The sequence below is a fragment of the Crotalus tigris genome, unplaced genomic scaffold, assembly GCF_016545835.1.
Source record: "Crotalus tigris isolate CLP2741 ecotype Arizona unplaced genomic scaffold, ASM1654583v1 scf7180000018585.330925593:3314079, whole genome shotgun sequence".
In the NCBI taxonomy this organism is placed as follows: domain Eukaryota; kingdom Metazoa; phylum Chordata; class Lepidosauria; order Squamata; family Viperidae; genus Crotalus; species Crotalus tigris.
Window position 1 is genome coordinate 2,314,620 of NW_024097088.1, and position 15,678 is coordinate 2,330,297.

Sequence of the window (15,678 nt, forward strand, 5' to 3'; positions counted from 1 at the left end):
TAAATCCACCGGGCCCGCCCCTATGCTCAAGCTCAGAAATTTAGTTTTTCTTAGCCCCCCCCCCCTTCTCCCGAAATAAAATGTCCTCAAACTCAAAATCTGGGCTGGAAATTTGGAGAGCTTGTTCAATAATACGCATCTGGAGAGCACCTACATTGGGAAAATGTATCATAAGGATAGATGTTTATTTTTATTTGTATCTCTTACAAATAACTCAAGGCAATGAACACATCTAAACACACTTTCCTCTGTTTTCCCCACAAACACCCTAGGAGGTGGGGTGAGAGAGCAGGACTGGCCTAAGATCACCCACTTAGCTTTCATGGCTAAGGCAGGACTTGAACTCTTAGCCTCCTGCTTTCTAGCCTGGTGCCTTAGTCAACAGACCAGCCTGACTAGGTTTGCTATCTCTTCCCTTTTGCCAGTCTCAGGGTCCAGACTGGGAAACCGTGCAGGAAGATCTCAGAGCTGTTAAGAACTAAACAATCTGTTTCATCTGGATATTAGTTTCTTTTAGGTCTAGGAGGTGAATAGAGGGCCATTTCCTATAAAATTGGTAGGCAGAAAGGTGCAAGCACAAGAAATCCTTCCAAAGTTGGGCTTTTTAAAAATCTTTGTGTTGCTCTTCTGAATGGCAGATGCCTGAGAATACCGAGTACCATTTTTTAATTAACAAAAAAAATATGTTAAATTGACCTTCTTTATAAAAGACATTTGACCTCTTGCTTATAACGCCTTTTGTTTTATTCTTGCAGAAACCGTTGGTACCAGTTGCGCGTGTTGCTATGGTTCTCTTGGCATGTGCTAATTTGCACCCATTTGGGAGAACACCTGTAGACTGCAAAGCCCATTGATCGGGGATTCTGTCCTTTGTTCAGCAGGTAAGACAAGAAGGGCGTGTTAAATATTATTGGTGTTTCTGGTTCCAATGGTTGCACTGGTAATTCAAGGCCGTTAGTAAACAGGAGGATGAATCCTACCATCCTTCTAATTTCCTTGCCTTGAGATTGCTAAACAAATGAATGCAAGTTCTAGACAAGCAAACTTCTACCTTTCTTTGCAGCCGTACATGGAGGAACATGTGTTATATTTACCCAAAGTTCTCTTTCAGATGCCTCCATTAAACAAAGTAAGACATGGTGATATCCTTCAAATCACTCATTAATACTTACATATTGTTACCAGATGTGCTGGATCATTATTTTATTTCCTGATATATTTTGGCAACTACAACATCATTTTAGAACTTTTAAGTTGCTGTATCTATGCTCTAGGACTAGGTTTTATCTTCATTATTATCTGCTGTCTCTTTCTTTTGTACTGCCTATAGAATTTTGTTTTGGGGGAGATCTGAAATGTAATAAACGTAGTTATTATCAGTGCTCCTGTGCATTCTAAAGAATAAAAATGATAGCCTCGGTACAGTATGTTCACTCTTGGAACATACATCTCTTATGTTCCAAGAGTGAAGCCCTATGCTAGTGTGGCTGATAATTCAAAGAAATAGGGAATTGTCTTGAGCATGATGACACATGTATTTTCAAAAGATAGCTGTTTCTCCAGCGGAATGAAGGCAAAAGACAAGACTCTGGTCTGAAACCCAGAAAAGCCAATTTTCCTTGTATGCCTATGCCTGCATTTAAAATAAAACCTGGATTAGTTCTAATCCTGTTTAAAAAATGCAACAAAAACTCCAAGCGGAACTAAAGAGCCTTTTTAGGCATAGCCAAGAACTACAGGTATTTTTGAAACAAGTGCAACACTATCATTTGGTCAGAAATAAATCTTGTCATGGCGTATTTCAAGTGAGCACAAGATTACAACACATGCCTTAGGAGCAGGGTCTTCTATCTCACATACTTCCTCTTAATTTCTTGCCTCTGAGATAAATTTTAGACAATAACCTTTTTAGAAGCAGGGACAACATTTTTATATACTTCTAAGGAATACACACACATTGATAGCACTATATAAATGAATATTTACAACAGTACTATTGAAGACTTGGTGGAAAATAAGCTCTTTTGTCCTAGAAGCAAAAATGCTGTTTGGGAGAAGCTACGTTCCAACACAATTGCTGTGACCCCAGTCCAAGAAAGTAAAAAAGCAGATTTACATCTGCAGCAGGACTTGATGAAGACAACATGGCCGAATACACAACATGCTTTCTAAAGATGCCTGTAGAAAATTCCTTGCAAGCAAAAAAAAAAAAAAATACAACAGGCAACGGACTGAAACAGGACCTCTCTTCTCAGTCCAACAGAATGTACTTACAAATTTTTATACATGGCTGCAAATGATCAATATTTTGATTTTCATTGCATCTTTTCCTCTTTAAGTTATGTACGTAGGAGTGTTCCCTCACTGCACCCTCAGCAACGATTTGCTAGAAGTGAATTGGAAGGGAAATAGTGTTCTCTATGGCCTTCAAAGCAGAGTCTACTGGAGACAGCGTCTGCACCGATTTGGTCAGTCATGGACACCAAATGGCTATTAAGCAGACTCATAAGAGGACCCTTATAATTGTTAGGGTGGGTTGTGCCTTTCATTCTGGCAGCTTTGGTCTACTCAGAAGGACACAAAAAGCAGAATTACACCTTTTATTGTGAAAGACTGTTTTTTGTTTTAAAGGCAAAATATCCTTGATGAAATTCTAATATTATTTCAGGCAAATAATGGAATCTGATCCTTTCAACACTCTGCCCTTTTATGTACTTTGCAATGTGGAAAACTACTGCAGATTGAAGTAAGACTGGAAACAGAATTTCCTATTGAAATGGCATGTACAACATCATCCTATTTGTACAACATCATCCTATTTTTAACTAAGTCCACAAGGCACAGTTTCCATAGCTGTCAGCTTTTCTCATGAATATCAGATTTAAACAGGAAGTTATAATGAAGTTTCATGGTCTTAACATCCAGAAGAGCAAGAAAGTTCTATCATCTAGTCCCAATTAGACGTTTTAAATAAATGGAATAGAAATGAGAACTCCCACTGGCTTTTTAAGTTATGTTTATCAAAGAACAAAGAATAGATTTCTGGGAAATCAATAATCTTTATACTAGAGAGATCAGGTATTCATTCTCCATATACAATTTCAGCACATTACTTTTATTAGTCTAAAATTCAGAAAAATGTGCAAGCTTTCTGGATCATTTCCCCAAAATTAACCCCAACCAACATACTTCGTTAAATTTTTGATATACCGTAGTTACAGGACATTTAAAGAACACAACACAACCCATTCTTTTGAAAAACTGCACAGCCTGCTAAAAAAATCTATTTCAGTACAAGTGGCGCCTTTAATTTTGAAAGTTACATTACAAAATAAAAAAATTGGTCAATGGAGTAAGAGCAATTAACAGATTCATTTTTATACACAACTTTCCTACTAAACTGCATTCTTCCAGGAAGTTTTCAAACCCAAATGGATTGATTTTCAACTTGAGAGCCTTAGAGGTTCTTATACACAATAGTGAGTCCCTCAAGACAATGAAATGCATTTTTAAAAAAAGCAGACAAAAGATTAAAAATAAAAAAATAAACAAGACTTCATAAACAAAGATATCACAGAAAGTTTTTTTTTTTGCAGTGTCAACTGCTAGTGGATGTTCTCAGCTTTTCATCCAACTGTCAGCCTGTTCCAATCTGCTGCCTTAATCTGACATTTTGAGAGATAAGAAAAATATCTGAAGAGTAAAATTGGCAGTTTGCTAACTAATTTAACTTTGTTTTTAGAATAGGTTCAACCAAAACACCTGAAGTAATTACAAGAAATACCAGGATTCTATGACGTTGAAACTGGGATGTTAAGACTTAACATAATTTCAGCCATCCTTGCAGGTTAACAGCACTCACTGATCTGCCAGGAAACTTTGATGAAATATCAAAACATTCTCATATAGTGGTCACAAGACACAAAATAAATACTGACCTCTTACCTCAAAAACAAAAAGACATGACTCGATGTCTTATTTTCATTTTTCTTACAGCATACAGTATACGATATATATATATATATATATATATATATATATATATATATATATATATATATATATATATATGGACAAAACTTGTGTTCTACACAGCACAGAGCACTTGAGGTATGATGCCCAATTGAGGGGATTAAATTCCAAAGTGAGCATTATGCAGTAACTTGGAAATCTAAGAGAAATGGGCCAGCATTGAACACTTCCAGAAGACAACACCTTTTTTTCAGTTATTCCAGCCACAGGGTTCAAATAAAAGGAGAGCGGAAGGAAAGAATGAACCACTGCCTTTTGGCATGACTCTCACAGCTTACAGTCAGCAGTGGCCAGAGCGATCTCCGGGCAGTAGAATCCTCCCAACAGAGCTACACCAAAGACTCAAAGGCAGGTGTCTTGAGCTAAGAATCGTTTTTTGTACATTGGCCATTTTGCAAAAGGGATTAGTTCATTGCCTTCTGGTTTGCTTCTGTAATTTGCATGGGAAGAAAAATGTAAAATGCACACATTCTGCAGCCGTGCTATCAAAATAGGCACATCCAAGTTGTAAGTAAAAACTTTTGACAGTCGCTGTGATCACAAAGCCACTGAACGTTTTCCAAATCAGAAATTTAATTCCAGGTCCAGGAACAGGATTTACTATTTCAACATCTGTCACAGCGTTGACATTGTACAAATTACACCTCACTGATACCGTGTTTCTCTATGTGTGTTTCTCCAGGCACTGCAGATTACCTACATAATATTGACATGTGAAACAACTTCTGCTGAAGGCTCATACACGTGAACGTTTCTGGCAGTTCAAGGACATTTCTAACAGGCAGTAGAAAAAAAAGTTACTAAGCATTAAAAAAGATTAGTAGTTATGGATGTCTTATTCATTCCCAGTTTAACTCAGTCACTTGAAACCTATTTAATAGATGATGAGGAAATGGTAAATTTTAAAATAGTCAAGAATAAAAGCATGTTACCAATCGAACATAACAGCAATATTTATTGACCGATGAGTGGAGTCTTCTTTAGAGTTAGATGAATTTGAGAAATCTCCCCAGTTTTTGTGCCATGGGGCTCCAGTTTTTTTTAAAAAATAAAATAAAATAAAAACCACGTATTGGCATATGCTCAGCTTAAAATGTCTTACCACTAACAACAACTACATCAATTGTACAGTGGTATCTCAGGAGGAGGACTGGCAGGTGACAACTTCATACCTAATTTCCATTGAGTTGCTGCTGCTGCTGTGGAATTGCACTGTGATCAGCTACCGACTTTGCCCGGCTTTTACTTTCTCGCTCCTCATCCTCTTCATCTCGTTCATCATTTCCACTATGGTTTTTACAATAAAGCCTGGAGAAAATGTGAAAAGAAAAAAAGGATCTATTAGGGCAGCTTAAGCAAGAGGCTGATCTGGCAGCCTGTAATCTCAGCCAAAGCACTCCTGGTTCATGCAGCAGATTGCTACATAACCTGGGTTGGCACATCCAATCAACTTTATTCAACTTCTACTTAGGTGAGGCATCTGCTATACATAAACACCAGTTCTCATCATCAACTACCTAGGAAAGGTTCAGTAAACAGCTTGAAAGGAGGCAACATTGATTTTATTGCATTAAAAGCCACAAACTGAACCTAGAGTCACAAAAATGTATCACATCTCCAAGAAACATGTTGTCTCATGTCCTCTGTCAATCCAAGAGCAGCCCATGTTTCTTAATCCAAACAAATGTAAGACCATCTCCAGCAAGCATGCTTTCCTGGCCTTAACCTGAATATACTTCCTGATTTAAAACTCCTTCAGCCGATTCAATGCACCATTAGTTTTTACCAATGTCCTAGGTTTACAGTTTTTTGAAGAACGAATAATGTAGCTACACGCAATCAAATGAACAAAGAGAGGTACAACTCACTTGTAAATGCCCCGTGACATGTTTTCAATGTATTTTGCTTTGTCCTGCACTCCACAATGGTAATGGTAAGTCTTGATACAAGCTTTAATTTCACATCCAATTGTAGCGCCAGACTGACTACAGAGGGTACATTTCTGTCATGAAGAGAGAAATGAAAGAAGGATGAGGTGAAATAAGGCTGGGCTGGCAAGCCAGCGGCATATTTAATTTCCTTCTTGGAAAGCTTACAATTCGAATAAAATTTTCTGATAAGAGTTGAGCAGCTATTTTTCCTGATGACTGAAATGCAAAAAGTACGAGATGCAGGGTGTCCAGTCTAGAGATCTTGTGGGAAAGGACAAAACAAGCACGTTTGCGTGAAGTAACAATGTTCAGAGTTCCTTCTGGTAGGAGAGACTACTGATTCAAAAGTTTTAAAAGCAGAGATTGGCAGTCACAGTAAGGGAGCTCCAGCAGTCTTTCCTCCAAGCTGAAGGTTATAGGTCAGCACAGGAATAACAGCAAGATTAAAATTTCTGCCTAACCGCCACAGTTACTGGGCCACTCTGGTCATGTGCTCACCGTGAGAAAAAAGAGAAAAGGGACTCCTATATGCATCCCTCAGATCACTGCATGAGACAAAACAGAGGTGGAACATCAAGTTTCAAATTGAAAGAGCATACCATTCTCTTTCCGCGTTTGATTTCTTGAAGTACAGTTTTAATATCAAAATCACCAAACTCTGCCCGGGAAGTTGTTGTCAGTTGCACAGTACCAGAAGAGAACAGCTGGGAAGAAAAAGAGACATAAGGCTTCAGAAGCATAGCTGGAGCTTGGCTGAGACAAAAACTAGGGACAACTCTCAGTCCAGAAGGCTTGACTGGGGAAAGGGATCCAGAGAAGCCTGCCAGGAACACGAGATTCAGAGGCAATAAACCAGATGCCATGCAAGACTGGAGGACCTTTTCTTGAGTGCCTCTCAATCTTCTTGGCTTTGGTCTGACGGTTAGACGCTGAATGCCATGTGTCCAAAAAGCCTGCTTGCTACCGAATCAGACAAGCAGCCTGCATTTACACATAACACTAAGCCATATTTTAAAACCACATTTTTTTGATAAATTAGAATCATGAGGCTCTAACTCAAGATTAGTGTAATAATGACAGAGGCTAGCAGGGAGAGATGAAATATTTGGAAACTCCTGGCTCAGGATCTCTGGGAGTTGAAGTCCACGGGTCTTAAAGTGCCCAGGTTTGATTTAGGACTACCCAGTGAACCAGAAAAAGGGAAGACACCATTCCGTTTCTCACCATGCACTTGTAATGTGCTGCTGCCTTTTTGGCATTGAATATATGAAGCTTCCCTCGAGCTTCATTTTCTTCTTCACCTGCATGACAGAATCCACATTTAGGTTTTGTATCATTGGGGCTGCTTCTGTAGGGTGATCTGTCTCTCTGAAAGAAAAATACTTTTCTAAAATAATATGCCAGAAAAACAAATACAATTTCTAGAGAAGGCAACTGAAAGAGAAAGCCTGGTACTTCTTTGAAGGGATTTTAACACACAAATTCCTTACATAAGAACTGCTTTCTACATCATCTGTGCCGTGCGAAGATGTTGACCGAGCATCTTCCGACTGCCCTTTAAGGCTCGTCTTTCTGGGCCTTCCTTTGCGACCCCTCTTTTTTGGAGGAGACGGATCCAGCTCATGATCATTTAGACCTTCTTCTAAATCTGCTGGGGGAGGGCAAAGGTACAAACACAAAGACAAGCAACTTGAAAGGTTTGACCTGTGATCCAGTCCTGTAGACATTAGAAATTTTGGGGAAAAAGCAGCCCCATCTCAAAACAGCCGCTCTGTTTCACCATTAAAAAGACCAAAGGATCCGCGGAAGAAGGTTTCAATTATCAAGGAAAAACTTTTATTATAATCCATCCTGATTTAGAGGGAGGGCTACTAATGCCAATATCCCTCTCTCTGCTCACTTCCTACTTTGCATCTGAGCCAAAGATTAGAAATTGTCAAAGTAACCCAAATTAATCTTTCATCTCTCAACATTCCTTGCAAGCGCTCTTCCACAACCCATTCCTCATAAAATGGGTTGACTACAGTTCTGGTCCCTCCCAATCCGCTCAGTTGCTGGGGTTTGATAGGAACCATAGCTGAGTATATCTCAAGAACATAAGGTTTGCGGAAGAACACTCTAGAAAGGAATTTTAAACTGATACAAAGAAATGCTTGTTTTCCTAACCACTCTTAACACTTTTCATGGAGAGAAAAAAATTGAGCATTTGATCCAGAGAGATGAGAACCACCACAAACTGTGGATAGCTTTACCTTCAGAATTGTGTGGTACTTTCTTGTGTTTTCGACATAATATCCTAGGAAGAGAACACAAGAGAAAACCAAGTTATTTAACTATTCTGGGGCTTTAGCCAAGATAGCTACCATTAAAAAAAAATGCTGGATCCCTTCAATTTAATGAGACATACTCACATATATATGCCTTGCGAAGGTTTCTCTCGGATTTGTGCTTGATCATGCAATGCACAATAATAGTGATACGTCTTGTGGCAGGTTTTTACATCACAGCCAATGGTTGCCCCTGGACAATGGCATAGGGAGCACTTCTGAAAGCAAAAGGAAGACTGCTGCATTAGGGCTTCTGCTCTTCCTGTCAACAGCAACAGAGACGGGGTGAGATAACCTGGCCTGTCCTTTATTGCTATTTTAAAATGTGAACAGGGCAAGACTCCAGTTACAGCCTCCAATGAAAAGCGGAAGAGAATCTTCAGAAGCTAGGCTACATTCCACAGATGACCTTCTACCTAGTAGTTGGAAGATAACCACAGAACATCTGGCACAATTTAACCTTCTGGGAACTAGCTGGCCAAGGACCACAACCAAGGATTTCTAAGCTTCTTCCATCTCGGATCAATCTTGAACGGGCCAATAACCCAAATCACTGTCTCCAATTCTCAAAATCACTTCAACTGAGATGAAGATAATAGCTCTCCACTTCACTAGCGTTAGCAGTGATGCCGCCATTGATTTTGAGAGAGCCAAAATTGTACTGTATTTATTAGAAGAGACTGCAGGTTCCAAAATAAAGCAAATGCTCTCTTTCTAAGGGTTTGAATTCTTTTGATAGGACAAAGGACAACTTTTGATTGTTGGCATCTCTGCTCAGAGAAATCTCAACTTCCAGCCCACAGTCTTAAAAAGTCACTGCTACTCAGGGTTCCTACCCAGCAAGACCACACAGCTTCACATGTTCAAAGTCATCAGACATTTCTATCTGCAGTGTCTCCACATGCGAGTATATATCAAAAATTCTGCAGATATGACTACTGCAAGATTAGTCCACTGTTTAATTAACCCAACGGTGATTTGAATAGCCACATTATATTAGTGGCAATGGGGGGATTTAACTAGAGTCTGCTGATAAATTGTGTAAAATCTCAGATGGCCTGGACCCCATTACTTCCATGATTGTCTTTATCTACTGTATACAGTGTGCCCCACATTCATAGATCTTCAAGGGAGTTGTAATTTGCAGCTCCATCACAGACATACTTAACCTTAAGCTTTAATCATGCCTTTTTGGTGGAGGGACTTAACTTTGGAACAACTTAGTAGAAAAGTTAAAGCTAACACCTCCCTTGGTACAGCGTGATACATCTCTCCTATAAAATGGTCTAAGCCACTTAGAGCTCAAGGTATAAATTGGCAACATATAAAAGTTTAAAATGGTCTATCCTTTTCAGAATGATCTGATGACACAAGAAAACTTCTGTTCAGGAATTTTCTGTTTTATTGACCATATGATAATATACCCATTTTTTTGAAAAGCAGAACCTCTAAGCAGAAAAACAGCATAAATATCCATTTCTTCCACAAGATTGGATCTCTACATATATAGTTCTACAGTTTTGTTGTTCAAATTGGGGAAGGTTTGTGCAAGGACTACCAAGACAAGATTTTAAAATGAACATCTTTAGAACATTCCATGTTTAAATTCTATTACTACCAGCAATGTTAGCTTACCAGTTTTGTGCCTCTTTTTATTTCTTTCTGTACATCTTCAATGGAAAAACCTCCAAGGCTCTCGTTATCGGTGTGTGAAGACACCAGAGCAGATGAGAAAAGCTAAACATACAGAAAAAAATTACTCAGAACTGTGTTATGCTCTTGTAGATTGGAATATATTTAATCCAACATAGGGGATCCTAGCACAGAAGCAGTACAAAGCTGGTTTCCTGCAAGAGACTAGCAAGGCCATCTCTCTGAAATTATGCCTGTCTCTCAAGCTTCAATGTAACGGACACAATGTGCAATCTTGTCCTAGGCTGATGTTCATTCAGGAACCAAACATAACAGCTTGACAGAAATTAAAGTCACCTTAACACCAGGTCAGCTACATCACAATGAAGAAAGGCACATGCTAAAAGTAATCACGGAGGCCTCTGGGAGAAGAAAGAGGCAAGGAAGAATTACACACCTCTTCACCTCTTTCCTCCCTCTCTCCCCTGCAACCCCCTGTCCTGGCCCCCCTCCAGAACCAGGCTCCTGGGACTTACCATACATTTATGATGGGCTGCCACCTTCTGGTTTTCCGAGAGCAACAGCTGCCCACATTCATCTTCTTTGTTGGACCGGCAGAAGCCACACTTGCGCTGCCTCCTGGGGCCCTTCTTCTGTCCAATGGTACCCGACATGTTTTTTTTTTTTAAATGTCTTGAAGTATACGGGTTCAATCCTACCTAAAAGTTAGAAAAACCAATCAATAAAAATGATACTTTTATTTACCAGAGAGGCTCCTCAGTATTCCTCATCAAAGCCAGCTTCATCATTAAGCACCCAAAGGTAAATAGGGAAAGCTAGAGTGTCACTCCTCTAACAGACCTGCATGCTTCCAAAAGTGTCATTCTACAAGGAAGAAAAAACTGTGACTCAGTGAAAAACAATAATTCTCCAAAGGCAATCTGCAAAGATTACTGCAGCGCAGGAGAGGAGATGTCACGATCCTTTGGGCTCTAGGAACAAAGCTGTCCAGGCTTTATTCTAAAGTTCTCTTCTTTTAGGATTTTCTGGAAGTGCCCATTGTATACGCATTCTAGAAAAACAGGAATCTGAAAATGAATGTACAGCATATGGACACTCTTTGCATTTGTTCTAAGATAGAGCCTTAGGTAATCAATTTATATACAAGAGAAAACTGACTTGATGCCATGTTACAAACATTTTTAAAGGAATAAAAATTAGTGGAACATTTCTCCTCCAAACAGGAAGAAAATCAAAGCAAAATCATTTCATATCACAATGTCCCATCAATATCAGATTTAGGCTCCAGACACATCTGGGGCTGCAAACTGCTGTTGGCTTCATTCAGTTTTCTGGGAGACCCTCACCCTCATCTTAAATCCCAATTAATGAGAGAAGTCCATGGAGCACATAATTCCACGCCATGCCATCAAAGAGCATTAGGTCGAAGAGGCCAGTGCATGGCTCATCTTGGTATCCAATCTAAGACTGTTGTAAGATCACAGCTTGTTGAGAATTGTGAACAGCATCTATTAGCCATTTAATAATTTCTGGAAATTGGTTAGAAAAATGACTATCAATACTTGTAATATCACATACTTGAAAACCCATATTGTCCAGCTTCCTGAGAATGCAGAATGTTCTATTTTCCCACCAGGAAAAAAACCTCAGCATATAGCACTAGCATTACTTTTCTTACAGTAAAAATTCTAGCTTCACTTGCTATACTGGAATAAGAGCACTCAGTTTTGTCTTGAATAGAGATTGTTTTTAAAATAATTCTACATAGCCTTAATTTATCGGCATTTAATTTATCGGTTCTCTATGTTCTTTCCCAAAACTATTTTGTGAATGATTTCCAAAGGGGTCCAGATAGGAGAATTTCGAATACATTCTGACAAAAAAATTTTTTTTAATCCAGATGTACATTTGTGATTTTGGTACTGAAAGCTCCTTTGACAAGTTCTGAGCTAACAATGGTTCAATGTTTTTTTAAAAAGCTTAGCAATATTTTTCTCGCTGGACAATACAGCCTCCCCATCGCTGTGAGATGCATATTAATGTGACATGAATTCCAGAAATGTATCACACACAAACCCAAGGCTTACCTTCTCATTTGCAGCCCCACTCAGAACCCCAAATAAAGACATGCTAGACTGGGCCCTTCAGGAGGGCCACTAAGTTCTAAGCGGAGGACATCCTTATGACTTGAGCTTTGAAAAAATAGGGCTGTCTAGGGAAGCAAGACCACCTTTGGTGTAAGAGGCTTTCTCAGAAGAAGGCAAGCTTGGTTCCTTGCCCCACATATCTGTTGCATCGTTTGCTCTTCTAGTAGCCTCCGCTGCTTTCCTCAGTGGATGGTTCCCAAAGCAAAGGAGGGGGACAGAGGGGTCCTAAAAAGAAAGCTCCACAGCAGCAGGCTTTATTTGGCCCCCAAGGAGGGAAGGCAGCAATGATGTCACCTACGCTGAGGGCAAGGAGGGAAATTCAAGAGCTTGTCGACATGCTTGCTACTTTTAAGCTGCTAGTCAAGCCCCAGCATGCCCCTTTTCTAAGAGATTCATGCTTCATAGATCTCAAGATGACCAAGTACCTGGAGGAAATCCAAGGTATTCGGTTATAGGCAAAGTTTAAAATATGGTTTTCTTGGATTTGTAACCACATTTGTGACCATGGATCTTTTGCCACAATACATACTATACCAACCAGCATTTCAGAAACATAGAATAACTAAAAATATTTTTCAGACTATAAACACTGTAAAATATGTTTCTGAAAACGCTGATATCTGTTCTTCTACATGGCTACTTTTGTCATCCCACCCTTAATATATTAATATATCTTTCAGGGTCTCTTGATTATTCAGGTTCTCCACCCTTCGCTGCAGTTAGAAATTAGAAAAGACAGATGCCAATGACATCATCTTAGCCCTAAAGACATGCAGAATACAAGTAATGACAAAGCCAATTCTTTTTTCCCAAAATGTGATGTTGGACACATAGGTTAACCGTGTGAAAAACCATTAAGTACCCACTTTCACACTACGGAGGTATACATGGTTTATATTCACAGTAGCAGGTGCAAAAGGCCTTAATGATTATGAGGGTCAATTAATCAGCAATGGGGGACAAGCTGATTAAGGGCAGCTTAATCAGAGCAGAGGGCCTGCGCACAACAGGGTGACAGGGACTTCTTTCACCACTCCCCCCACCCCCAGTTTCCTACTGTCACCCAGACATAAGTCAGAGGAAAGAACTCGGTCTCTTGTGGGTTTGGGTATCATCTTTTGAGAAAGCAATGACTTCCGTGGCTCTTTTGCAATCTGAAGGCGATACACTCAACTAACTTCAGAATGAAAAGGTGAGCCAAGAACCTCCCATTGGCCTCCATGAGAGGAGACCACCGCCACCCTGGTCAGATTACCCATAGCTCCAAGGACTATGACCTGCAAATGTGGGAATCCAGATAACCAGGAGAGAAGCATTCCCTTAAGTGCTTAAATTATACAGTTTACAGTTGAAATAAGGTGTTGGTGAGAGAGTTGTAAAGCAATAGATGCTAGATGCGGACAGGCATTCTTCCTTTAGGAAAGCCCCTGGCACCACTGAAGCAGTGAGAACTCCGGATTTCAGTCAGTTCAGCTCCCGGCTCAGGAGGGAGCAGTGCTAGAAACCCCCTGAACTGAGCCGGGCCAGAGGCTGAAGCCCCCACGGAGCAAAACCAGAGCTCCCCCTTAGATCCCGGATAGGGAGACCACATCAGCCCACCTTGTACAGCTGCAGCTGCAGGGTTGCCTGAGATGCCAACTGCGGAGCTGGCACTCCGGCATCCCCACGTTATGAGAGCATCCAGGATTCTGTCTCCACAGCTCCTGGAGAGCAGCCCCCAGGGAGGACAATTAACCAGTGGAATAGCTTGTCTCCAGAAATTGTGGCTGCTCCATCACTGCAGGTTTTTAAGAAGAGACTGGACAGCCATTTGTCTGGAATGATATAGGGACTCCTACTTGAGAAGGGGGCTGGACTAGAAGACCTCCAAGGCCCCTTCCAGCTCTATTCTATTCCATTCCATTCCATTCTATTCTGAGGCCAGGGGCAGAGCCCACCTCCCCACCCCAGGCAGGCGGGCAAGTCTCTTCCCCCCAGCTTGGCTTGGAAGAGCACCCCCCCCGGACCCATCAGCCACCTCCTCTTCGAGGTAGGGGAAAAGAGGGCGGGGGCGGTAGGGCCCCCACGTCTTCTGAGGACCCGCCAGCCAGCAGGGACCTCCTTCGCAGGACCGCGCCCGGCTCCTCTCCCTGGGGCCTGCGGGGACCCCTCTCCCTCGGGGGGCGGGCAGGGCTGAAGCTCCCCGGAAGTGGCGGCCCTTCCCTCTCGGACCCCTGCCCCCTAGGGAAAGGGGGTGGGGGAGGATTGTTTCCATAGCAACCGGCCGGGGTGGCGTCTGGGCGCGGGACTCACCGGGTGGCTCAGGCCAACGAGGCAGAGGGAAGCCGGGGACTCGGGGAAAGCGCCGCTCAGAACCGAACCGCGATCTCCGCCGCTGCCGCCGCTCGCCCGCTCCCTTTCATTCGGAGGGGCAGCAGGAGAGGCACCGCGGAGCCTGACGCCAGCACGCAAGGGACGTACAGCGCGCCACTAGCGAGCGAGCGTCCGCCGCGCGACCGGCGTCCTACGTCACCCCTTCCCCTCCCGTTGCGCACGCGCCGAGGGAAAAGGGAAACGCCCCTAAGGGGAGGGCGGTCGGAGAAGCGCGTGCGCAGAAGGCTGCGCGACGGTTGGGATGAGGCCAACAGCCTATCTCCTGTGGAAGAAAAGTTGCGCGTGTGTATTTGCTTCCACTTCCCGGGAAGGGTTGAAGTGGGGCTTCTACGCAGGCGCATCGAAAAGGAAGCAGGTGCCCGACGCAGCTGCGAAGCTACTAAGCATGCGCGAAGGTTCCTCTTGTTATTTTTGATCTATTTGGTGTCGTAGTACTTTCGAATGCATTCCGATCAGCCGGGAATTTAAATGATTTATTTAAAGTACAATTGTTTCATTGCTTTGGGGAAAAAAAACAAAACCACGCGCCCCTTTATATATGTACGAAAAGTAATGAGGTCCCGTGGTGTCTGATGGCACATATGCTGGGCGTGCAAACACGTGTGGACAGAAAATCGGCGCATTTAAAACTTTTGCGGGCTTTTTGTGCTGCAAAAGCAACGGCGTTTCTCGAGCTGCGGAAAGGCTCCCCCTCCTGGCCAAGGACGGCCCTGACAAGCAGACTCCAAACAAATGAAAAAAGGGAAATTTAAACCTCCAGGAAGACTTTCTTCCAGGCTTTTTGTGGCTGGGGAATTCTAGGAGTTGAAGTCCACCCCCCTTCAAGTAGCCAAGTTTGAAAAACACCTATTTTTCTACAGGATTGAAATTCAAGGTAGCCACATGACATGCATTGGATGGAAACCCATCTAACTTTACACCTGCCAGCCTCTTTAAAAACAAATCTGGCTTGCCAGCCTTTTGCAAATGCTCACATGATACACCGAAGCTAGTTTCCACCTGCCACACTAGGGCTTCATGAGAAATGGAAACGAGGACAATAGGATTTGCTTCCTTATGGCTTATGCCCTCGGCTGATTGGACAAGCTTCGGCAAACAGGAATGAGCAAATTTACTGGCTAGCATGAAGTTCGAATCTGCCTCCAGTGAAGCAGGACCTGATGGTTTGCTAGACAAGGAGGAGCATTTACAAAACTCAGGAGATGGGTTTATACA

The 15,678-nt window shown here is 41.8% G+C and overlaps 1 protein-coding gene and 1 long non-coding RNA gene across 8 annotated transcripts in view; one reads left to right on the forward strand and one right to left on the reverse strand.

The window, feature by feature from the left end:
* Positions 1 to 5,100, forward strand: part of LOC120313182 — a 28,302-nt gene extending 23,202 nt beyond the window's left edge. For 4 of the 5 annotated variants that reach the window (XR_005558078.1, XR_005558081.1, XR_005558082.1 and 1 more), the window contains 2 exons: positions 756 to 881; positions 4,715 to 5,100. This is a non-coding gene — a long non-coding RNA (uncharacterized LOC120313182). Of the gene's footprint in view, positions 1 to 755; positions 882 to 1,063 lie in introns of all 5 variants that reach the window. The other variant, XR_005558080.1, reaches the window with a different exon arrangement.
* On the reverse strand, positions 3,283 to 14,577 carry PHF6 (PHD finger protein 6). Of its 3 annotated transcripts, none has more exons than XM_039354776.1 (10): positions 14,383 to 14,577; positions 10,459 to 10,637; positions 9,926 to 10,027; positions 8,375 to 8,508; positions 8,216 to 8,259; positions 7,454 to 7,614; positions 7,188 to 7,331; positions 6,563 to 6,667; positions 5,901 to 6,034; positions 3,283 to 5,340 (listed from the first exon to the last, which is right to left on the reverse strand). In XM_039354776.1, the coding sequence occupies exons 2-10, from the start codon at positions 10,594 to 10,596 to the stop codon at positions 5,205 to 5,207; spliced, it is 1,098 nt and encodes a 365-aa protein (XP_039210710.1). In that variant the 5' UTR covers positions 10,597 to 10,637; positions 14,383 to 14,577; the 3' UTR covers positions 3,283 to 5,204. The 3 variants fall into 3 exon arrangements, with proteins under 3 accessions (XP_039210710.1, XP_039210712.1, XP_039210709.1); XM_039354778.1 differs by having other exon boundaries at positions 7,454 to 7,611; positions 10,459 to 10,641; positions 14,383 to 14,576; XM_039354775.1 differs by having other exon boundaries at positions 10,459 to 10,641; positions 14,383 to 14,576.
* Positions 14,578 to 15,678: the final 1,101 nt, after the last annotated feature.